Source organism: Bombina bombina, chromosome 1 (genome assembly GCF_027579735.1).
Source record: "Bombina bombina isolate aBomBom1 chromosome 1, aBomBom1.pri, whole genome shotgun sequence".
Taxonomy (NCBI): domain Eukaryota; kingdom Metazoa; phylum Chordata; class Amphibia; order Anura; family Bombinatoridae; genus Bombina; species Bombina bombina.
In genome coordinates this window covers 847221013-847247105 of record NC_069499.1, presented here as the reverse complement: position 1 = coordinate 847247105, position 26093 = coordinate 847221013, and the positions used below count along the sequence as shown (strand labels likewise).

General features: G+C 41.8%; 1 protein-coding gene across 1 annotated transcript in view; it reads right to left on the bottom strand.

The window, feature by feature from the left end:
* TERF2 (telomeric repeat binding factor 2) overlaps window positions 1–26093 on the bottom strand; it is a gene marked incomplete in the record, with an annotated part of 134240 nt that overhangs the window by 4172 nt on the left and 103975 nt on the right. The window contains 2 exon segments of the mRNA XM_053699482.1: window positions 7408–7454; window positions 8556–8632. Coding sequence (XP_053555457.1) covers window positions 7408–7454; window positions 8556–8632 — 124 coding nt within the window.

The following is a 26093-nucleotide window of genomic DNA, read 5'->3' as shown; positions in this document are numbered from 1 at the left end:
CTGACCGGAGGATCCACAAGTAACTATATGGCTCTACAGGCAAGTATCATAAAAGTCACCTGACACGGCAAGTTCCTTCTCACACTCTGCCGCTCTGCTTCAATCAAGACAGTGAGTGAACAGCCCAGCCCACAGTGCCGCACCCCCTCTAACCGAGAGGCATTCTGGGGCATGTAGTTCATTTGAATATGGCCTGGAAATAACCCAGCCACATGGGGCTAAATTTAGGATCAGCTTGTAACTGCTTATAGCGGTCGGTGAGGCACAGGGGAGGACACTTTGGGGGATAAATATCGGTCTGCCAGGGGATGATTTCGTGGGGCATAGGGGTTAATTTAATTTTACATAGAAGATGCAATTTTCGGCCGGTTTTCCCCTCTTTCGGCCGAAATGGGATAGGCCCATTTTCGGCCGAAAATTTCAGTGACCGAAATTTCGGTGCATCCCTAATATACATACACACACACACACACACACACACACACACACAATATAGAGGTTTGTACCTTTTTTAAAAAAATTCATGTTAGTGGTCTATGGGATTCAAAATTGTGAGTTTAGTGGTCCCTGAGGTTTGAAAGGTTGGCGACCCCTGCTCTATCTGAATCATGAAAGAAAAAAATGGATTTATTACCCCTTTAAGCAGCAAACCAGTATGCCTGTCCCTTGCTAGGGAGTGAGCCTCATGCACACTCATGTTATTTCCCTATTCAGTTAAAATATCTTCATTTTTTTACATAGAGATTCTACAGATGATATTTTCCTGTCAGCTTTTTACAGTTTATTGTGAGGAGGGGCTTGATGTCTGTCTCACACTTCGGTCCTTGTGCATATATATGCCTCTTGCCATTGGCTCACCCAATGTGTTCAGCTAGCTCCTTCAACAAAGGATATCAAGAGAATTAAGCAAATTTGATAATAGAAGTAAATCTGAAAGTTAAATTATATACTCTATCTGTATCATAAACATTTGGGGTGTATCTCCCTTTAAGATCTATTTCTCAACTTTGTATATTTATTTTATAAAAAAAATTGTTGTCAAGGGGCATGCTATTTATTTAAATAAAAAGAGAGAAGCGCTCAACCTGGGAACGAACAATAGCATAATAGCTTGTTCTATGGCTAGTTACCACCCAAGAAGCAGCCTCTTTTTGCTCAAAATGTGCCTTTCACAGAGAAGAACTTTCCTGAAGCATATCAGTCTAATCCTGACTTCACAGTACAGTCCAGCCCCGAAATACCAGGCAATCCCTGTCTGAACGAGAGAAACAGCAAAACCCCAGACTACGTTTTGGTCCATTGTGGGCCTCGTCAGTGAGGTGCAGCCATATCCCTCTAGGCACACTGAGCAACGGGTCCACGTCTGGATTCCCGCATCACACTTAGGGAGACTTCCCAAAATGTCATAATTTGTATAAATAAAAAGAGAGAAGCGCTCAACCTGGGAACGAACAATAGCATAATAGCTTGTTCTATGGCTAGTTACCACCCAAGAAGCAGCCTCTTTTTGCTCAACATGTGCCTTTTACAGAGAAGAACTTTCCTGAAGCATATCAGTCTGATCCTGACTTCACAGTACAGTCCAGCCACGAAATACCAGGCAATCCCTTTCTGAATGAGAGAAACAGCAAAACCCAAGACGTACATTTCGGCCTATTGTGGCCGTGCCAGTGAGGTGCAGCCATATCCCTCTAGTCACACTGAGCAACGGGTCCACGTCTGGATTCCCGCATCACACTTGGGGAGACTTCCCAAAATGTCATAATTTGTATAAATAAATAGAGAGAAGCGCTCAACCTGAGAATGAACAATAGCAAAATAGCTTGTTTTAGCTTCTCATTCAGTTTTGCATATGTAAATATGACCCTGGGGATAGTCTCCCTATGGGTGATGGGGGAAACCAGACGTGGACTCCTTGCCCAATGTGCTTAGAGGGATATGGCTGCACCTCACTGACGAGGCCCAAAGGAGGCCAAAACGATCGTCTGGGGTTGTCATGTTCCTTGTTCAGAGGAGAATTGCCTGGTATTTCGGGGCTGGACTGACCATGTCGGCGGGATCAGACTGATATACTACAGGAAAGTTTTTCCTCTGTGAAAAGCACAATTGGGCAGAAAGAAGCTACTACCAGGTGGCAACCGGGCCATAGAACAAGCTATTGATGCTGCTGTTCGTTCCTGGCAGACTGCTTCTCATTCTGTTTTGCATATGTAAATATGACCCTGGGGATAGTCTCCCTATGGGTGATAGGGGAAACCAGAGGTGGACTCCTTGCCCAATGTGCTTAGAGGTATATGGCTGCACCTCACTGACGAGGCCCAAAGGAGGCCGAAACGATCGTCTGGGGTTGTCATGTTCCTTGTTCAGAGGAGAATTGCCTGGTATTTCGGGGCTGGATTGACCATGTCGGCGGGATCAGACTGATATACTACAGGAAAGTTTTCCTCTGTGAAAAGCACAATTGGGCAGAAAGAAGCAACTACTAGGTGGCAACCGGGCCATAGAACAAGATATTGATGCTGCTGTTCATTCCTGGCAGACTGCTTCTCATTCTGTTTTGCATATGTAAATATGACCCTGGGCCTTATTGAATAGGAGTTATTAATGTGCATGTGTGTAGTTGCGCAATTCTGGCTTTCCATCGGATCTCCTCTTCAGTCTTTACGCATGTTCACAATACAGTTGTGCATGCGTATTGGCTCTGAAGCGAATACTGAGTGATGTAGGGATAAACAGTGAATCAGAGTTTTGTTCTTGATTCACTAATTCCCTTCAAGTTCAGCCAAGCATGCGCATTGGATTTACTACTTCTCGGGAGCGCACAACCACCGCAACGTATATAGTGGGTGGTACCGCTAGATACGTCACTCAAGTGCAGGGCAAAATATTTCAGCGGGTGGAGGAAGATGATCAAAAACAATTTCCCAGTTAGTACTTAGATATCCTTTGTTGAAGAAATAGCAATGCACATGAATGAGCCAATCACACAAGGCATCTATGTGCATCTATTGAGCCTATCTAGATATGCTTTTCAGCACAGAATGTCAAAAGAATGAAGAAAATTAGAAAGTTGTTTAAAATTGCATTCTCTATCTAAATCATGAAAGAAAAAATGTGGGTTTCATATCCCTTTAAAGGGACAGTTTACTCAAAAATGTTCTCCCATTTAATTTGTTCCCAATGATCCACTTTACCTGCTGCAGTGTATTAAATTGTTTACAAGTATTTCCATTAACCTTATATTGGCATTTGAATTAGTTTATTTAGCCTGTGGTAACCCCACCTATTCTAAAAGTTTTTGGCCTCGAGGCCCAGCTTTGTTAACACAGTCAGTAGAAGAAATTACACTCCCAGTGGGTTATAGAGGAGATAAGGTAATAAAATGTTAATTTTCCATTGTTCTCTCCAAGTATTGGTGATTGGTTTATGGACAGATATAAGATAAAGAAGCAGGTATATGTACACAATGTGATAAAGTAATGAGATCTGATTATACCTACAAGCTCAACCCATTTTATTAGGTTGTGGCTTCAAAACACAAAATCAGCTAATTCATATACACAAATAAGCCTTAAAAAAACAAATCTCATACATTTTATACTCTGCAGCTGATAAAAAAAAGTAATTGGAAACACATTCAGGGAAAAAGTAAATTTATGCTTACCTGATAAATTAATTTCTTCTATGGTAAGACGAGTTCACGGATTCATCCTATACTTGTGGGATATTAGCCTTCCTAACAGGAAGTGGCAAAGAGCACCACAGCAGAGCTATCTATATAGCTCCTCCCTTAGCTCCACCCCCCAGTCATTCGACCGAAGGTACAGGAAGAAAAAGGAGAAACTAAAAGGTGCAGAGGTAACTGATTTTAAAATAAAAAAAAATATAATCTGTCTTAAAATGACAGGGCGGGCCGTGGACTCGTCTTACCATAGAAGAAAATAATTTATCAGATAAGCATAAATTTACTTTTCTTCTATAAGGTAAGACGAGTCCACGGATTCATCCTTTACTTGTGGGATACAATACCAAAGCTACAGGACACGGATGAACGGGAGGGACAAGACAGATGGTTAAACAGAAGTCACCATTGCTTGAAGAACTTTTCTCCAAAAAATAGCCTCCGAAGAAGCAAAGGTATCAAATGTGTAAAATTTGTAAAAGGTATGAAGCGAAGACCAAGTTGCAGCCTTACAAATCTGTTCAATAGAAGCATAATTTTTAAAAGCCCATGTGGAAGCCACCACTCTAGTGGAGTGAGCTGTAAGTCTTTCAGGAGGCTGCTGTCCAGCAGTCTCGTATGCCAAACGGATGATGCTTTTCAGCCAAAAGGCAAGAGAGGTAGCCGTAGCTTTTTGATCTCTATGTTTTCCAGAATAGACAACAAACAAAGAAGATGTTTGACGGAAATCTTTGGTCACTTGCAAGTAAAACTTTAAAGCCCGAACCATGTCCAATTTGTGCAATAGACGCTCCTTCTTGGAGGAAGAATTAGGACACAGAGAAGGAACAACAATTTCCTGATTAATATTCTTATTAGTAACAACCTTAGGAAGGAATACAGGTTTGGTACGCAAAACCACCTTATCAGCATGGAAAACAAGATAAGGCGAGTCACATTGCAATGCAGATAGTTCAGAAACTCTTCGAGCCCAAGAGATAGCAACTAAAAACAGAACTTTCCAAGATAGAAGCTTAATATCTATAGAATGCATAGGTTCAAACGGAACCCCTTGAAGAACCTTAAGAACTAAATTCAAACTCCATGGCGGAGCAACAGGTTTAAACACAGGCTTGATTCTAACTAAAGCCTGACAGAACGACTGAACGTCTGGAACATCTGCCAGACGTTTGTGCAGTAGAATTGATAAAGCAGATATATGTCCCTTTAAGGAACTAGCCAATAGCCCCTTCTCCAAACCTTCTTGGAGAAAGGACAAAATCCTAGGAATCCTGATTTTACTCCATGAGTAGCCTTTGGATTCGCACCAATAAAGATATTTATGCCATATCTTATGATAAATTTTCCTGGTGACAGGCTTTCGAGCCTGAATCAAGGTATTTATGACCGACTCAGAGAACCCCCGCTTGGATAAGATCAAGCGTTCAATCTCCAAGCATTCAGTCGCAGAGAAACTAGATTTGGATGTTGGAACGGACCTTGAATCCGAAGGTCCTGTCTCAGTGGCAGAGTCCATGGTGGAAGAGATGACATGTCCACCAGGTCTGCATACCAAGTCCTGCGTGGCCACGCAGGTGCTATCAAAATCACCAAAGCTCTCTCCTGTTTGATTCTGGCAATCAAACGAGGAAGGAGAGGAAATGGTGGAAACACATAAGCCAGGTTGAACGACCAGGGTACTGCTAGAGAATCTATCAGTACTGCCTGAGGATCCCTTGACCTGGACCGGTATCAAGGAAGTTTGGCATTCTGACGAGACGCCATCAGATCCAATTCTGGTGTGCCCCATTGCTGAATCAATTGTGCAAACACCTCCGGATGGAGTTCCCACTCCCCCGGATGAAAAGTCTGACGACTTAGAAAATCTGCTTCCCAGTTCTCCACTCCTGGGATATAGATTGCTGATAGATGGCAAGAGTGAGTCTCTGCCCATTGAATTATTTTGGTAACCTCTATCATCGCTACAGAACTCTTTGTTCCCCCCTGATGATTGATATATGCTACAGTCGGGATATTGTCCGACTGGAATCTTATGAATCTGGCCGATGCCAGCTGAGGCCACGTCTGAAGCGCGTTTAATATCGCTCTCAGTTCTAGAATATTTATCGGGAGGAGAGCCTCCTCCTGAGTCCACAATCCCTGTGCTTTCAGGGAATTCCAGACAGCACCCCAGCCCAATAGGCTGGCGTCCGTCGTCACTATCACCCACGCTGGCCTGCGGAAACACATTCCCTTGGACAGATGAACCTGTGACAACCACCAAAGAAGAGAGTCTCTGGTCTCTTGGTCCAGATTTATCTGAGGAGATAAATCTGCATAATCCCCATTCCACTGTTTGAGCATAGAAATTAAAAACTAATATTTTATCACCTCTTTCACTTTACCCTTCCTAGTACTTAGAGTAGGCAAAGAGAATGACTGGGGGTGGAGCTAAGGGAGGAGCTATATAGACAGCTCTGCTGTGGTGCTCTTTGCCACTTCCTGTTAGGAAGGATAATATCCCACAAGTAAAGGATGAATCCGTGGACTCGTCTTACCTTATAGAAGAAAACAATTTTATAGTATACCATCCCTTTAAAGTCGATGAACTATAGCATTATGTGTGACAAATAAGTTTCATTCATCAGTTTCTATATATTCTATCATTTATAAAGTTATTACCTTTAGAAAGTAATTTCGTAACGTTACTTAATTCAATCTGTATAATAATAAATAAAAAAAATTCTCCCTTGATCACTTTTTTTTTTTTTTCCAGCCAATTGAAATTCTGGCCATTAGGTGACCGTAACTCTACGTCACCCGCCCCTTTATTCATCTGCGCTAATTAATTAAAGTTAGTTTTTCTAAACATAGATAAGCACGGGCACTCCCGATTCATGCATGCGTATTAATTCCAGTTAAGAATCCTTACTGATCGTCGGGAGACGAACGGTAGGAATTTGAAAAAAATATATCTGTAATCGCAAAAATAACTTAGCGACTACATTAAGGAGAGATTGATAAATGCTAGGTTGTCTTCATAACAGCATAACTTTACCTTTACTTTAAATAAAAAAAAAATATATATATATATATATATACAAGCGGTAGCAGTTTACAGAATCAAATTAAATCAATAGACAGTAAAAAATAATAGATTGTTTACCATCACTTTAAGCACCGTTTCATTTGACCAATTTGGTCATTCAATTTGGTAACATTTGTTAAATAAGTGACATTTTATTTTGGATATTTTTTGTATTATTTTCATTATTCTTTTTTTATAAAGTGCCAACAGATTCCGCCGCACTGCCCATGGGTACAAAGATAAAAGTACAACAGAGAAACATTACAAATACAGGGGGAATTAAGGGCCCTATTCCTGTAGGAATTTACAATCTAGATGGGTAAGAGGATGGGAAACAGGAGGTGGGGACTGCCAAGGTGAGAATGATATTAGTGAGGAGATAGATAATGGGTAACATTATTGTTACAAAGTGATTTCTATTCATAAGTAATTCATTATTATTGTCAGATGTTATCGGATATATTTGTTACAATTTTTAATCTTTTATTTTATATTATTTTTATTATTTTTTTTTATTCAGGTATTTGTAGTTAAAATATTAGTAGTCACATCTAGTAACTACATTGAGATTACAGTACCTATATTTAAGTAATCAGTGTTTTTACATTTGTAATAAGACTATTAGAAATTTAAGGAGAAAGAAAACCATTTAACTCACCTGTTTCTTGTGTATGCCCAATGTGCTATCAGAAGCTGTTGATGTTTCTGCAGAAAATAAAAAGTCAAATATGTATAACTAAACCCTTTCGATTTGTGACCATCCAAGCACACATACATATTAACAACAACAACAATAGGTGGAAAAAAGGAACCACAGATTGCAAAAAGAATACCCTTGTAGCACTCTCTTCTATTCAGAAAGAGAACAGATAAATGTATGTATGTATGAAGTGTTTTTTGCAACTTTTATTCACAAACAAAATTAAAACATACCGTCTTTATTAGAATATTTAAAATCTGGGATCAATTTTTAAAACTAATAATATGGATCTAGAAGACCTCTATAATGGATATAGCCACTAACCTACTGGTGTAAGAAAGTTAAATATAGTCACTAATGCTGGGACAATGATGATGAATATGGCACTGACAGAAAACAAACGGTTTGATTGACAGTGAATCCAGCTCACAGCAGTAGTGACAGTATGCCTTTAAACAAGCCTGTAGCTTGTGTATAATGAGCTGTACCACATTCTAAACGCTGAGAATTGTAATGATAATTACATAGATAAGGTGTGGACAGCTAGAGTGATCTAAGTATCTAATATATTGCTATATACACACACAGCTGATTCGCTATAATGTCACAAGATAAAGAGCATATGTGATAGCTATGTATATTGTAAATAAATGTAGGCAATAATAATCAGCAACACTGAGTATAATCAGCCTAACAACAAGCCTATAGCTAATGGATTATAAATTAAACCACATAAAGGCTGCTGACTGCAAATAGTCTTATGATAAGGTTATAACAGCTTAATATAGTGTTTTTTATATCTTATAAGGAGCTAGAATATGGCTTGGTTACTACAGCTAATACGTTACAATGTAACGTTTGTATAAGCCTATATTGTTGCTTTGTGTAAGTCAAAGAAATGTTGCCAACACTAGCCTACAGCAGTGTATATATTTAGTACTAATTCACAAGTGACTAAAAATAGGCAGTGTTACGTATTAAAAAGTATCACCAAAAGTCTCATAACTCTAAGTAAATCGCAAACCCGCACAATTGCTGGGCTGCTATATAAATGTAAATACATATAAGCCTGTTATAGAGAGTTAAATCAGGAGTCTTAGTCTTACTCTTTCTAAATAGATAATCCTCATCACTCCAGGAGTCATGGTCTTCGATAATATCAGATCCATTCAGAATAGACGATCTGAAAAGAAAAAGATCAATCAGTGTGTGAGTGTGTGTGTGTGTGTGTGTGTGGGGGGGTACTTAACTTTGAAATTAAATATAAATTAAAAAAAACTAAATTTATGCTTACCTGATAAATTCATTTCTCCTGTAGTGTGGTCAGTCCACGGGTCATCATTACTTCTGGGATATTATCTCCTCCCCTACAGGAAGTGCAAGAGGATTCACCCAGCAGAGCTGCTATATAGCTCCTCCCCTCTACGTCACCTCCAGTCATTCGACCAAAGGACCAACGAGAAAGGAGAAGCCCAAGGGTGTAGTGGTGACTGGAGTATAATCCAAAAATTTTTTAGCCTGCCATAAAAAAACAGGGCGGGCCGTGGACTGACCACACTACAGGAGAAATGAATTTATCAGGTAAGCATACATTTTGTTTTCTCCTGTTAAGTGTGGTCAGTCCACGGGTCATCATTACTTCTGGGATACCAATACCAAAGCAAAAGTACACGGATGACGGGAGGGACAGGCAGGCTCTTTATACGGAGGGAACCACTGCCTGAAGAACCTTTCTCCCAAAAACAGCCTCCGAAGAAGCAAAAGTGTCAAATTTGTAAAATTTGGAAAAAGTATGAAGAGAAGACCAAGTTGCAGCCTTGCAAATCTGTTCAACAGAAGCCTCATTCTTAAAGGCCCAAGTGGAAGCCACAGCTCTAGTAGAATGAGCTGTAATTCTTTCAGGAGGCTGCTGTCCAGCAGTCTCATAGGCTAATCGTATTATGCTACGAAGCCAAAAAGAGAGAGAGGTAGCCGAAGCTTTTTGACCTCTCCTCTGGCCAGAATAAACGACAAACAGGGAAGACGTTTGACGAAAATCCTTAGTTGCCTGTAGATAAAATTTCAAGGCACGGACTACATCTAGATTGTGTAGCAGACGTTCCTTCTTCGAGGAAGGATTAGGACACAAAGATGGAACAACAATCTCTTGATTGATATTCCTGTTAGTGACCACCTTAGGTAGGAACCCAGGTTTAGTACGCAGAACTACCTTGTCTGAATGAAAAATCAAATAAGGAGAATCACAATGTAAGGCAGATAACTCAGAGACTCTTCGAGCCGAGGAAATAGCCATTAAAAACAGAACTTTCCAATATAACAACTTGATATCAATGGAATGAAGGGGTTCAAACGGAACACCCTGTAAAACATTAAGAACTAAGTTCAAACTCCATGGCGGAGCAACAGTTTTAAACACAGGCTTGATCCTAGCTAAAGCCTGACAAAAAGCTTGAACGTCCGGAACTTCTGACAGACGTTTGTGTAAAAGAATGGACAGAGCTGAAATCTGTCCCTTTAAGGAACTAGCGGATAAACCCTTTTCCAAACCTTCTTGTAGAAAAGACAATATCCTTGGAATCCTAACCTTACTCCATGAGTAACTCTTGGATTCGCACCAATATAAGTATTTACGCCATATTTTATGGTAAATCCTTCTGGTAACAGGCTTCCTAGCCTGTATTAAGGTATCAATAACTGGCTCAGAAAACCCACGTTTTGATAAAATCAAGCGTTCAATTTCCAAGCAGTCAGCTTCAGAGAAGTTAGATTTTGATGTTTGAATGGACCCTGGATCAGAAGGTCCTGTTTCAGAGGTAGAGACCAAGGCGGACAGGATGACATGTCCACTAGATCTGCATACCAAGTCCTGCGTGGCCATGCAGGTGCTATTAGAATCACTGATGCTCTCTCCTGTTTGATTCTGGCAATCAATCGAGGAAGCATCGGGAAGGGTGGAAACACATAAGCCATCTTGAAGGTCCAAGGTGCTGTCAGAGCATCTATCAGAACCGCTCCCGGATCCCTGGATCTGGACCCGTAGCGAGGAAGCTTGGCGTTCTGACGAGACGCCATGAGATCTATCTCTGGTTTGCCCCAACGTCGAAGTATTTGGGCAAAGACCTCCGGATGAAGTTCCCACTCCCCCGGATGAAAAGTCTGACGACTTAAGAAATCCGCCTCCCAGTTCTCCACTCCCGGGATGTGGATTGCAGACAGGTGGCAAGAGTGAGACTCTGCCCAGCGAATTATCTTTGATACTTCCATCATTGCTAGGGAGCTTCTTGTCCCTCCCTGATGGTTGATGTAAGCTACAGTCGTGATGTTGTCCGACTGAAACCTGATGAACCCCCGAGTTGTTAACTGGGGCCAAGCCAGAAGGGCATTGAGAACTGCTCTCAATTCCAGAATGTTTATTGGAAGGAGACTCTCCTCCTGATTCCATAGTCCCTGAGCCTTCAGAGAATTCCAGACAGCGCCCCAACCTAGTAGGCTGGCGTCCGTTGTTACAATTGTCCAGTCTGGCCTGCTGAATGGCATCCCCCTGGACAGGTGTGGCCGATAAAGCCACCATAGAAGAGAATTTCTGGTCTCTTGATTCAGATTCAGAGTGGGGGACAAATCTGAGTAATCCCCATTCCACTGACTTAGCATGCACAATTGTAGCTGTCTGAAATGTAGGCGTGCAAAGGGGACTATGTCCATTGCCGCTACCATTAATCCGATCACCTCCATGCATTGAGCTACTGACGGGTGTTGAATGGAATGAAGGACACGGCATGCATTTTGAAGCTTTGTTAACCTGTCTTCTGTCAGGTAAATCTTCATTTCTACAGAATCTATCAGAGTCCCCAAGAAGGGAACTCTTGTGAGTGGAAAGAGAGAACTCTTCTTTTCGTTCACCTTCCATCCATGCGACCTTAGAAATGCCAGTACTAACTCTGTATGAGACTTGGCAGTTTGAAAGCTTGAAGCTTGTATCAGAATGTCGTCTAGGTACGGAGCTACCGAAATTCCTCGCGGTCTTAGTACCGCCAGAAGAGTACCCAGAACCTTTGTGAAGATTCTTGGAGCCGTAGCCAATCCGAATGGAAGAGCTACAAACTGGTAATGCCTGTCTAGAAAGGCAAACCTTAGATACCGGTAATGATTTCTGTGAATCGGTATGTGAAGGTAAGCATCCTTTAAATCCACTGTGGTCATGTACTGACCCTCCTGGATCATGGGCAAAATTGTTCGAATAGTTTCCATCTTGAACGATGGAACTCTTAGGAATTTGTTTAGGATCTTTAAATCCAAGATTAGCCTGAAAGTTCCCTCTTTCTTGGGAACTACAAACAGATTTGAGTAAAACCCTTGTCCTTGTTCCGACCGCGGAACTGGATGGATCACTCCCATTAATAAAAGATCTTGTACGCAGCGTAGAAACGCTTCCTTCTTTGTTTGGTTTGTTGACAACCTTGACAGATGAAATTTCCCTCTTGGGGGAGAGGATTTGAAGTCCAGAAGGTATCCCTGAGATATGATCTCTAACGCCCAGGGATCCTGAACATCTCTTGCCCAAGCCTGGGCGAAGAGAGAAAGTCTGCCCCCCACTAGATCCGGTCCCGGATCGGGGGCCCTCGATTCATGCTGTCTTAGGGGCAGCAGCAGGTTTCCTGGTCTGCTTGCCCTTGTTCCAGGACTGGTTAGGTTTCCAGCCTTGTCTGTAGCGAGCAACAGCTCCTTCCTGTTTTGGTGCAGAGGAAGTTGATGCTGTTCCTGCTTTGAAATTACGAAAGGAACGAAAATTAGACTGTCTAGCCTTAGCTTTGGCTTTGTCCTGAGGCAGGGCATGGCCTTTACCTCCTGTAATGTCAGCGATAATCTCTTTCAACCCGGGCCCGAATAAGGTCTGCCCTTTGAAAGGTATATTAAGCAATTTAGATTTAGAAGTAACATCAGCTGACCAGGATTTTAGCCACAGTGCTCTGCGTGCCTGAATGGCGAATCCGGAATTCTTAGCCGTAAGTTTAGTTAAATGTACTACGGCATCTGAAATAAATGAGTTAGCTAACTTAAGGGCTTTAAGTTTGTGTGTAATCTCATCTAGTGTAGATGATTCAAGTGTCTCTTCCAGAGACTCAAACCAAAATGCTGCTGCAGCCGTGACAGGCGCAATACATGCAAGAGGTTGCAATATAAAACCTTGTTGAACAAACATTTTCTTAAGGTAACCCTCTAATTTTTTATCCATTGGATCTGAAAAAGCACAGCTATCCTCCACCGGGATAGTGGTACGCTTAGCTAAAGTAGAAACTGCTCCCTCCCCCTTAGGGGCCGTTTGCCATAAGTCCCGTGTGGTGGCGTCTATTGGAAACATTTTTCTAAATATCGGAGGGGGTGAGAACGGCACACCGGGTCTATCCCACTCCTTAGTAACAATTTCAGTAAGTCTCTTAGGTATAAGAAAAACATCAGTACTCGCTGGTACCGCAAAATATCTATCCAACCTACACATTTTCTCTGGTATTGCAACTGTGTTACAATCATTCAGAGCCGCTAATACCTCCCCTAGTAATACACGGAGGTTTTCCAGCTTAAATTTAAAATTTGAAATATCTGAATCCAGTCTGTTTGGATCAGAACCGTCACCCACAGAATGAAGTTCTCCGTCCTCATGTTCTGCCACCTGTGACGCAGTGTCTGACATGGCCCTAATATTATCAGCGCACTCTGTTCTCACCCCAGAGTGATCACGCTTACCTCTCAGTTCTGGTAATTTAGCCAAAACTTCAGTCATAACAGTAGCCATATCCTGTAATGTGATTTGTAATGGCCGCCCAGATGTACTCGGCGCTACAATATCACGCACCTCCTGAGCGGGAGATGCAGGTACTGACACGTGAGGCGAGTTAGTCGGCATAACTCTCCCCTCGTTGTTTGGTGAAATATGTTCAATTTGTACAGATTGACTTTTATTTAAAGTAGCATCAATACAGTTAGTACATAAATTTCTATTGGGCTCCACTTTGGCATTAGCACATATAGCACATGTATCTTCCTCTGAATCAGACATGTTTAACACACTAGCAATTAACTAGCAACTTGGAAATGCTTTTCAAGTAATTTACAATAATATGAAAACGAACTGTGCCTATAAGAAGCACAGAAAAAATTATGACAGTTGAAATAAATAAATTATAGCATCAAATCTTTGTAAGAAATATACAATTTTAGCAAAGGATTGTTCCCATTAGCAAAGGATAACTAACCCTGACAGCAGAAAAAATACACAAATAAACGTTTTTTATCACAGTCAACTACAATCTTCACAGCTCTGCTGTGAATGATTACCTCCCTCAAAACAAGCTTTGAAGATCCCTGAGTTCTGTAGAGATGAACCGGATCATGCAGGAAGAAAATGAACCTCTGACTGAGTTTTTTTATGCGTAGTAAAAGCGCCAAAAATGGCCCCTCCCCCTCACACATAACAGTGAGAGAGATCAGTAAACTGTTTAAATTTAAACAAAACTATTGCCAAGTGGAAAAAACAGTGCCCAAAACATTTTTTCACCCAGTACCTCAGAGAAATAAACGATTTTACATGCCAGCAAAAAAACGTTTAACCTCAATAAATTAATTGTTATTTAAAAACCTATTTCAAGTCCCTGCAAATTAGGTTAAGTCTATGCATACAGTATAAATCCAGTGAAGTACCATTCCCCAGAATACTGAAGTGTAAAAACAGAATTTATGTTTACCTGATAAATTACTTTCTCCAACGGTGTGTCCGGTCCACGGCGTCATCCTTACTTGTGGGATATTCTCCTCCCCAACAGGAAATGGCAAAGAGCCCAGCAAAGCTGGTCACATGATCCCTCCTAGGCTCCGCCTACCCCAGTCATTCGACCGACGTTAAGGAGGAATATTTGCATAGGAGAAACCATATGGTACCGTGGTGACTGTAGTTAAAGAAAATAAATTATCAGACCTGATTAAAAAAACCAGGGCGGGCCGTGGACCGGACACACCGTTGGAGAAAGTAATTTATCAGGTAAACATAAATTCTGTTTTCTCCAACATAGGTGTGTCCGGTCCACGGCATCATCCTTACTTGTGGGAACCAATACCAAAGCTTTAGGACACGGATGAAGGGAGGGAGCAAATCAGGTCACCTAAATGGAAGGCACCACGGCTTGCAAAACCTTTCTCCCAAAAATAGCCTCAGAAGAAGCAAAAGTATCAAACTTGTAAAATTTGGTAAAAGTGTGCAGTGAAGACCAAGTCGCTGCCCTACATATCTGATCAACAGAAGCCTCGTTCTTGAAGGCCCATGTGGAAGCCACAGCCCTAGTGGAATGAGCTGTGATTCTTTCGGGAGGCTGCCGTCCGGCAGTCTCGTAAGCCAATCTGATGATGCTCTTAATCCAAAAAGAGAGAGAGGTAGAAGTTGCTTTTTGACCTCTCCTTTTACCAGAATAAACAACAAACAAGGAAGATGTTTGTCTAAAATCCTTTGTAGCATCTAAATAGAATTTTAGAGCGCGAACAACATCCAAATTGTGCAACAAACGTTCCTTCTTTGAAACTGGTTTCGGACACAGAGAAGGTACGATAATCTCCTGGTTAATGTTTTTGTTAGAAACAACCTTTGGAAGAAAACCAGGTTTAGTACGTAAAACCACCTTATCTGCATGGAACACCAGATAAGGAGGAGAACACTGCAGAGCAGATAATTCTGAAACTCTTCTAGCAGAAGAAATTGCAACTAAAAACAAAACTTTCCAAGATAATAACTTAATATCAACGGAATGCAAGGGTTCAAACGGAACCCCCTGAAGAACTGAAAGAACTAAATTGAGACTCCAAGGAGGAGTCAAAGGTTTGTAACCAGGCTTAATTCTAACCAGAGCCTGAACAAAGGCTTGAACATCTGGCACAGCAGCCAGTTTTTTGTGAAGTAACACCGACAAGGCAGAAATCTGTCCCTTCAGGGAACTTGCAGATAATCCTTTTTCCAATCCTTCTTGAAGGAAGGATAGAATCCTAGGAATCTTAACCTTGTCCCAAGAGAATCCTTTAGATTCACACCAACAGATATATTTTTTCCAAATTTTGTGGTAAATCTTTCTAGTTACAGGCTTTCTGGCCTGAACAAGAGTATCAATAACAGAATCTGAGAACCCTCGCTTCGATAAAATCAAGCGTTCAATCTCCAAGCAGTCAGCTGGAGTGAAACCAGATTCGGATGTTCGAACGGACCCTGAACAAGAAGGTCTCGTCTCAAAGGTAGCTTCCAAGGTGGAGCCGATGACATATTCACCAGATCTGCATACCAAGTCCTGCGTGGCCACGCAGGAGCTATCAAGATCACCGACGCCCTCTCCTGATTGATCCTGGCTACCAGCCTGGGGATGAGAGGAAACGGCGGGAACACATAAGCTAGTTTGAAGGTCCAAGGTGCTACTAGTGCATCCACTAGAGCCGCCTTGGGATCCCTGGATCTGGACCCGTAGCAAGGAACTTTGAAGTTCTGACGAGAGGCCATCAGATCCATGTCTGGAATGCCCCACAGCTGAGTGACTTGGGCAAGATTTCCGGATGGAGTTCCCACTCCCCCGGATGCAATGTCTGACGACTCAGAAAATCCGCTTCCCAATTTTCCACTCCTGGGATGTGGATAGCAGACAGGTGGCAGGAGTGAGACTCCGCCCATAGAATGATTTTGGTCACTTCTTCCATCGCTAGGGAACTCCTTGTTCCCCCCTGATGGTTGATGTACGCAACAGTTGTCATGTTGTCTGATTGAAACCGTATGAACTTGGCCCTCGCTAGCTGAGGCCAAGCCTTGAGAGCATTGAATATCGCTCTCAGTTCCAGAATATTTATCGGTAGAAGAGATTCTTCCCGAGACCAAAGACCCTGAGCTTTCAGGGATCCCCAGACCGCGCCCCAGCCCATCAGACTGGCGTCGGTCGTGACAATGACCCACTCTGGTCTGCGGAATGTCATCCCTTGTGACAGGTTGTCCAGGGACAGCCACCAACGGAGTGAGTCTCTGGTCCTCTGATTTACTTGTATCTTCGGAGACAAGTCTGTATAGTCCCCATTCCACTGACTGAGCATGCACAGTTGTAATGGTCTTAGATGAATGCGCGCAAAAGGAACTATGTCCATTGCCGCTACCATCAACCCGATCACTTCCATGCACTGAGCTATGGAAGGAAGAGGAACGGAATGAAGTATCCGACAAGAGTCTAGAAGCTTTGTTTTTCTGGCCTCTGTCAGAAAAATCCTCATTTCTAAGGAGTCTATTATTGTTCCCAAGAAGGGAACCCTTGTTGACGGGGATAGAGAACTCTTTTCCACGTTCACTTTCCATCCGTGAGATCTGAGAAAGGCCAGGACAATGTCCGTGTGAGCCTTTGCTTGAGGAAGGGACGACGCTTGAATCAGAATGTCGTCCAAGTAAGGTACTACAGCAATGCCCCTTGGTCTTAGCACAGCTAGAAGGGACCCTAGTACCTTTGTGAAAATCCTTGGAGCAGTGGCTAATCCGAAAGGAAGCGCCACGAACTGGTAATGTTTGTCCAGGAATGCGAACCTTAGGAACCGATGATGTTCCTTGTGGATAGGAATATGTAGATACGCATCCTTTAAATCCACCGTGGTCATGAATTGACCTTCCTGGATGGAAGGAAGAATAGTTCGAATGGTTTCCATCTTGAACGATGGAACCTTGAGAAACTTGTTTAAGATCTTGAGATCTAAGATTGGTCTGAACGTTCCCTCTTTTTTGGGAACTATGAACAGATTGGAGTAGAACCCCATCCCTTGTTCTCTTAATGGAACAGGATGAATCACTCCCATTTTTAACAGGTCTTCTACACAATGTAAGAATGCCTGTCTTTTTATGTGGTCTGAAGACAACTGAGACCTGTGGAACCTCCCCCTTGGGGGAAGTCCCTTGAATTCCAGAAGATAACCTTGGGAGACTATTTCTAGCGCCCAAGGATCCAGAACATCTCTTGCCCAAGCCTGAGCGAAGAGAGAGAGTCTGCCCCCCACCAGATCCGGTCCCGGATCGGGGGCCAACATTTCATACTGTCTTGGTAGCAGTGGCAGGTTTCTTGGCCTGCTTTCCCTTGTTCCAGCCTTGCATTGGTCTCCAAGCTGGCTTGGCTTGAGAAGTATTACCCTCTTGCTTAGAGGACGTAGCACCTTGGGCTGGTCCGTTTCTACGAAAGGGACGAAAATTAGGTTTATTTTTTGCCTTGAAAGGCCGATCCTGAGGAAGGGCGTGGCCCTTACCCCCAGTGATATCAGAGATAATCTCTTTCAAGTCAGGGCCAAACAGCGTTTTCCCCTTGAAAGGAATGTTAAGTAGCTTGTTCTTGGAAGACGCATCAGCCGACCAAGATTTCAACCAAAGCGCTCTGCGCGCCACAATAGCAAACCCAGAATTCTTAGCCGCTAACCTAGCCAATTGCAAAGTGGCGTCTAGGGTGAAAGAATTAGCCAATTTGAGAGCATTGATTCTGTCCATAATCTCCTCCAAAGGAGGAGAATCACTATCGACCGCTCTTTTCAGATCATCGAACCAGAAACATGCGGCTGTAGCGACAGGGACAATGCATGAAATTGGTTGTAGAAGGTAACCTTGCTGAACAAACATTTTTTTAAGCAAACCTTCTAATTTTTTATCCATAGGATCTTTGAAAGCACAACTATCCTCTATGGGTATAGTGGTGCGTTTGTTTAAAGTGGAAACCGCTCCCTCGACCTTGGGGACTGTCTGCCATAAGTCCTTTCTGGGGTCGACCATAGGAAACAATTTTTTAAATATGGGGGGAGGGACGAAAGGAATACCGGGCCTTTCCCATACTTTATTAACAATGTCCGCCACCCGCTTGGGTATAGGAAAAGCTTCTGGGAGCCCCGGCACCTCTAGGAACTTGTCCATTTTACAAAGTTTCTCTGGGATGACCAACTTGTCACAATCATCCAGAGTGGATAATACCTCCTTAAGCAGAATGCGGAGATGTTCCAACTTAAATTTAAATGCAATCACATCAGGTTCAGCCTGTTGAGAAATGTTCCCTGAATCAGTAATTTCTCCCTCAGACAAAACCTCCCTGGCCCCATCAGACTGGGTTAGGGGCCCTTCAGAAATATTATTATCAGCGTCGTCATGCTCTTCAGTATCTAAAACAGAGCAGCCGCGCTTACGCTGATAAGTGTTCATTTTGGCTAAAATGTTTTTGACAGAATTATCCATTACAGCCGTTAATTGTTGCATAGTAAGGAGTATTGGCGCGCTAGATGTACTAGGGGCCTCCTGAGTGGGCAAGACTCGTGTAGACGAAGGAGGGAATGATGCAGTACCATGCTTACTCCCCTCACTTGAGGAATCATCTTGGGCATCATTGTCATTATCACATAAATCACATTTATTTAAATGAATAGGAATTCTGGCTTCCCCACATTCAGAACACAGTCTATCTGGTAGTTCAGACATGTTAAACAGGCATAAACTTGATAACAAAGTACAAAAAACGTTTTAAAATAAAACCGTTACTGTCACTTTAAATTTTAAACTGAACACACTTTATTACTGCAATTGCGAAAAAACATGAAGGAATTGTTCAAAATTCACCAAATTTTCACCACAGTGTCTTAAAGCCTTAAAAGTATTGCACACCAAATTTGGAAGCTTTAACCCTTAAAATAACGGAACCGGAGCCGTTTTGAACTTTAACCCCTTTACAGTCCCTGGTATCTGCTTTGCTGAGACCCAACCAAGCCCAAAGGGGAATACGATACCAAATGACGCCTTCAGAAAGTCTTTTCTAAGTATCAGAGCTCCTCTCACATGCGACTGCATGCCATGCCTCTCAAAAACAAGTGCGCAACACCGGCGCGAAAATGAGGCTCTGCTTATGCTTTGGGGAAGCCCCTAAAGAATAAGGCGTCTAAACCAGTGCCTGCCGATATTATTATATCAAAATACCCAGATAAAATGATTCCTCAAGGCTAAATATGTGTTAATAATGAATCGATTTAGCCCAAAAAAAGTCTACAGTTTTAATAAGCCCTTGTGAAGCCCTTATTTACGATCGCAATAAACATGGCTTACCGGATCCCATAGGGAAAATGACAGCTTCCAGCATTACATCGTCTTGTTAGAATGTGTCATACCTCAAGCAGCAAGAGACTGCACACTGTTCCCCCAACTGAAGTTAATTGCTCTCAACAGTCCTGTGTGGAACAGCCATGGATTTTAGTGACGGTTGCTAAAATCATTTTCCTCATACAAACAGAAATCTTCATCTCTTTTCTGTTTCTGAGTAAATAGTACATACCAGCACTATTTCAAAATAACAAACTCTTGATTGAATAATAAAAACTACAGTTAAACACTAAAAAACTCTAAGCCATCTCCGTGGAGATGTTGCCTGTACAACGGCAAAGAGAATGACTGGGGTAGGCGGAGCCTAGGAGGGATCATGTGACCAGCTTTGCTGGGCTCTTTGCCATTTCCTGTTGGGGAGGAGAATATCCCACAAGTAAGGATGACGCCGTGGACCGGACACACCTATGTTGGAGAAATATACATACATGACAGCCTGATACCAGATACATCTACTGTATTTAAGGCTGATTTTACATTATAACGGTATGGCAGGATTTTCTCATCAATTCCATGTCAGAAAATAATAAACTGCTACATACCTCTTTGCAGATTAATCTGCCCGCTGTCCCCTGATCTGAAGTTTACCTCTCCTCAGATGGCCGAGAAACAGCAATATGATCTTAACTACTCCGGCTAAAATCATAGAAAAAACTCAGGTAGATTCTTCTTCAAATTCTACCAGAGAATGAATAACACACTCCGGTGCTATTATAAAATAACAAACTTTTGATTGAAGGTAATAAACTAATTAAAATCACCACAGTCCTCTCACACATCCTATCTATTCGTTGGGTGCAAGAGAATGACTGGAGGTGACGTAGAGGGGAGGAGCTATATAGCAGCTCTGCTGGGTGAATCCTCTTGCACTTCCTGTAGGGGAGGAGATAATATCCCAGAAGTAATGATGACCCTTGGACTGACCACACTTAACAGGAGAAATATATATTATTTAAGGGACATGAAACCAAAAAAAAATATATATATATTTCACGATTCAGATAAAGAATACAATTTTAAACAACATTCCAATTTACTACTATTTTGTTGAAGAAACAGCAATGTACATGGGTGAGCCAATCACACGAGGCATCTATGAGTCTATCTAGCTATGCTTTTCAATAAAGGATCAAAATAATGAAGCAAATTAGAAAAGAAAAGTAAATTGGAAAATAGTTTAAAATGTATTCCCTATCTGAATCATTAAAGAAACATTTTGGGTTTCCTGACCCTTTAAAGGTAAAACTATGAAATTCATTTATTTGTATTTTAAATTTGCAATTGATATGAAGAATCTGATTATCTTTTCCCTTACTTGTTGTATGAATCTTTGTATTCCTTAAGTTTCTAATTAGAAACATGTTTTCTATTAATATGTATATATATATATATATATATTAGGGCTGCAACAACTAATCGGTAAGATTGATCATAAAAATAGTTGTCAAAGAATCTCATTATCAATTAGGTGGTCAGCAATTAGTTGGTTAATTGCACAGCACCAGCTGCTTCGATCCGATGAACTCCTGCACATGGTATTGTGCAAACATGTTTATTTATTTTATTTTTTTCTATCCGATTAATCGGATGATTATTATCCGATTAATCGGATAGAAAAAAGATTTAAAAAATAAATAAATTCAATTTTTTTTGCATAATCTTAGTTGCAGTAGATCATCAGATTAAAGCAGCTGGTGCTGTGCAACTGACCAACTAATCGCTGACCACCTAATTGATAATGAGATTTGTTGACAACTATTTTTATGATCAAACTTACCGATTAGTTGTTGCAGCCCTAATATATATATATATATATATATATATATATATATATATATACACACACATATATACACATACATACATACTGTATATAACTTGTCAAAATTCCTCATATTGTTCATGTTTGACAAGGAACTTAAATTCTGTAATTTCCTTCTTTTTTTTACATTAGCACTAGTTTTATGATAAATGAATATACCTTGTGTGTCAAAAGTTCAGGAATGCTTAAAAACTTTCTAATAAAAAGAATATAAATGTTAATTTATATTAAATGTAAATCTCAGTGTTTATAAATATTTCAGTATGATACATGGCCTTTAGTGGTATTTGAGCCTGTGCAACTCAACATAGAAGTCAGCTATACATACTCTTGAGAACTCCTGTAGAAGTTTTTTTATTTCATATACTGTATATAAAATAAAATACAGAATTTATGCTTACCTGATAAATTTCTGTCTCTTGCAATGTATCGAGTCCACGGATTCATCCATACTTGTGGGATATTCTCCTTCCTAACAGGAAGTGGCAAAGAGAGCACCCACAGCAGAGCTGTCTATATAGCTCCTCCCTTAGCTCCACCCCCAAGCCATTCGACCGAAGGCTAGGAAGAAAAAGGAGAAACTATAGGGTGAAGAGGTGACTGAATAATAAAAATACACTACCTGTCTTAAACAGACAGGGTGGGCCGTGGACTCGATACATCGCAAGAGAAAGAAATTTATCAGGTAAGCATAAATTCTGTTTTCTCTTGCAAGATGTATCAAGTCCACGTATTCATCCATACTTGTGGGATACCAATACCAAAGCTTTAGGACACGGATGAAGGGAGGAACAAGACAGGTACCTTAAACGGAAGGCACCACTGCTTGTAGAACCTTTCTCCCAAAAATAGCCTCCGAAGAAGCAAAAGTATGGAATTTGTAAAATTTGGAAAAAGTATGAAGCGAAGACCAAGTCGCCGCCTTACAAATCTGTTCCACAGAAGCCTCATTTTTAAAAGCCCATGTGGAAGCCACTGCTCTAGTAGAATGAGCAGTAATCCTTTCAGGAGGCTGCTGGCCAGCAGTCTCATAAGCCAAACGGATGATGCTTTTCAGCCAAAAAGAAAGAGAGGTAGCCGTAGCCTTTTGGACTCTCCGCTTAGCAGAATAAACAACAAACAATGAAGATGTTTGACGGAAATCTTTGGTTGCTTGTAAGTAGAACTTTAAAGCACGAACCACTTCTTTGAAGAAGGATTAGCACACAGCGAAGTAACAACAATTTCCTGATTGATATTCCTTAGGAAGGAATCCAGGTTTGGTACGCAAAACCACCTTATCTGCATGGAAAACAAGATAAGGTGAGTCACACTGTAAAGCAGATAACTCAGAAACTCTTTGAGTCGAAGAGATAGCTACTACATGAGTAACCCTTGGATTCACACCAATGAAGATATTTGCGCCAAATCTTATGATAGATTTTCCTGGTGACAGACTTTCTAGCTTGAATCAAGGTATCAATGACCGACTCAGAGAAACCGCGCTTTGATAAAATCAAGCGTTCAATCTCCAAGCAGTCAGACGCAGAGAAATTAGATTTGGATGCTGGAATGGACCTTGGATTAGAAGGTCCTGCCTCATTGGCAGAGTCCACGGTGGAACAGATGACATGTCCACTAGGTCTGCATACCAAGTCCTGCGTGGCCACGCAGGTGCTATCAGAATCACCAAAGCTCTCTCCTGCTTGATTCTGGCAACCAGACGTGGAAGGAGAGGAAACAGTGGAAATACATAGTCCAAATTGAAGGACCAAGGCACTGCTTGAGCATCTATCAGTACCGCCTGGGGATCCTGGGACCTGGACCCGTAACAAGGAAGCTTGGCGTTCTGACGGGACGCCATCAGATCCAATTCTGGTGTGCCCCATAGCTGAGTCAGCTGGGCAAATACTTCCGGATGGAACTCCCACTCCCCCGGATGAAAAGTCTGACGACTTAGGAAATCCGCCTCCCAGTTCTCTACCCCTGGGATATGGATTGCTGAAATATGGCAAGAGTGAGTCTCCGCCCATCGGATTATTTTGGTTACTTCAATCACCGTGTTCCTCCTTGGTGATTGATGTGAGCTACAGTCGTGATGTTGTCTGACTGAAATCTGATGAATTTGTCCGCAGCTAGCTGAGGCCACGCCTGAAGCGCCTTGAATATCGCTCTCAGTTCTAGGATGTTTATCGGAAGAAGAGATTCCTCCCGAGACCATAAGCCCTGTGCTTTAACCCCTTAACGACGCATGTCGTACAGGGTACGTCACACACAAACTGGTCTTTAAAGACCAGTGACGTACCCTGTACGTTGTTAAGGGTTTCAAGCGGCTGGAAGCGATCATGATCGCTTCCAGCCGCTTTCAAGGTATTGCAGTGATGCCTCGATATTGAGGCATCACTGCAATACCTTATTTGGCACACCGATGCAGAGAGGGCCACTCTGTGGCCCTCTCTGCATCGGCCAGCGATGGTGCCGATCGTTGGTGGGTGGGAGCCATTTCAGGGGGGTGGGTGGCCCATCGCTGGGGAACTTCCAACTGGCCAGCAGATATGTCAGGTGCGCGCGGGAGGTGATGGACGGGTGCGCGCGCACCCGCAATCTAGCACAGAACCACTAAACATTTGAAAGTGCTGGGCAGTGGGAGAGATGGTGGTGGGTGGCAGAGGAGGAGGGGGGTTACTATCAAAAGCGATCTGGAAGGGGGAGGGTATGGAGGGGAGCAGCTACACTACAGAAAAAGTGAGGGTTTTTTATAAAAAAAATTACATTTAATTGCAAAGTGGGTACTGGCAGCTATCTGCCAGTATCCAAAATGGTGGGGAATAGTTAGTGGGGGGAGGGTTAGAGAGGTCTTTGGTGGGGATCAGGGAGTTTGGGGGCTAAGGGGGGATCCTACACAGCAGAATATGATTTCTTAAAAAATAAAAAAACTTTTATTTTAGTACTGGCAGTCTTTCTGCCAGTACTTAAGATGGCGGGGACAATTGTGGGGTAGGGGAGGGAAGAGAGCTATTTGGGAGCGATCAGGGGGTGTGATGTGTCAAGTGGGAGGCTGTTCTCTACATTAAGGCTAAAATTAACCCTGCAAGCTCCCTACAAGCTACCTAATTAACCCAGTCACTGCTGGGCATAATACAAGTGTGGTGCGCAGCGGCATTTAGCGGCCTTCTAATTACCAAAAAGTAATGCCAAAGCCATATATGTCTGCTATTTCTGAACAAAGAGGATACCAGAGAAGCATTTACAACCATGTGTGCTATAATTGCACAAGCCGTTTGTAAATAATTTCAGTGAGAAACCCAAATTTAGTGAAAAAGTGAAGGATTTTTTTTATTTGATCGCATTTGGCGGTGAAATGGTGGCATGAAATATATCAAAATTGGCCTAGATCAATACTTTGGGTTGTCTACTACACTACCCTAAAGCTAAAATTAACCCTAGAAGCTCCCTACATGCTCCCTAATTAACCCTTTCACTGATGGGCATAATACACGTGTGGTGCGCAGTGGCATTTAGCGGCCTTCTAATTACCAAAAAGCAACCCCAAAGCCATATATGTCTGCTATCTCTGAACAAAGGGCATCCCAGAGAAACATTTAAAACCATAATTGCACAAATTGTATGTAAATAATTTCAGTGAGAAACCTAAAGTTCGTGAAATAATTTGTGAAAAAGTGAACAATATTTTTTATTTGATCGCATTTGGCGGTGAAATGGTGGCATGAAATATACTAAAATTGGCCTAGATCAATACTTTGGGATGTCTTCTAAAAAAAATATATACATGTCAAGGGATATTCAGGGATTCCTAAAAGATATCAGTGTTACAATGTAACTAGCGCTAATTTTGAAAAAAAAAAAAGTGGTTTGGAAATAGCAAAGTGCTACTTATATTTATGGCCCTATCACTTGCAAAAATAGCAAAGAACATGTAAACATTGGGTATTTCTAAACTCAGGACAAAATTTAGAAACTATTTAGAATGGGTGTTTTTTGGTGGTTGTAGATGTGTAACAGATTTTGGGGGTCAAAGTTAGAAAAAGTGCGTTTTTTTCCATATTTTCCTCATATTTTATAATTTTTTTAATAGTAAATTATAAGATATTATTAAAATAATGGTATCTTTAGAAAGTCCATTTAATGGCGAGAAAAACGGTATATAGTATGTGTGAGTACAGTAAATGAGTAAGAGGGAAATTACAGCTAAACACAAACACCGCAGAAATGTAAAAATATCCCTGGTCCTTAAGAGAAAGAAATTGAAAAATGGCCTTGTCCTTAAGGGGTTAAGGGAGTTCCAGACTGCAGCCCAGCCTAGCAGGCTGGCATCTGTCGTTACGATGATCAACTTTAGCCTGCGGAAACACATTCCCTGAGCCAGGTGGTCCTGAGGCAACCACCAGAGAAGAGAATCTCTGGTCTCCTGATCCAGATGTATTTGCAGAGATAAATCTGCATAATCTCCATTCCACTGTTTGAGCATGCACAGTTGCAGTGGTCTGAGGTGTAGGCGGGCAAAAGGAACTATGTCCATTGCCGCTACCATGAGTCCGATTACCTCCATACACTGAGCCACTGATGGCCGAGGAATGGAATAAAGAGCTCGGCAAGTGGTTAAGAGTTTTGATTTTCTGACCTCCGTCAGAAATATTTTAATTTCTACTGAGT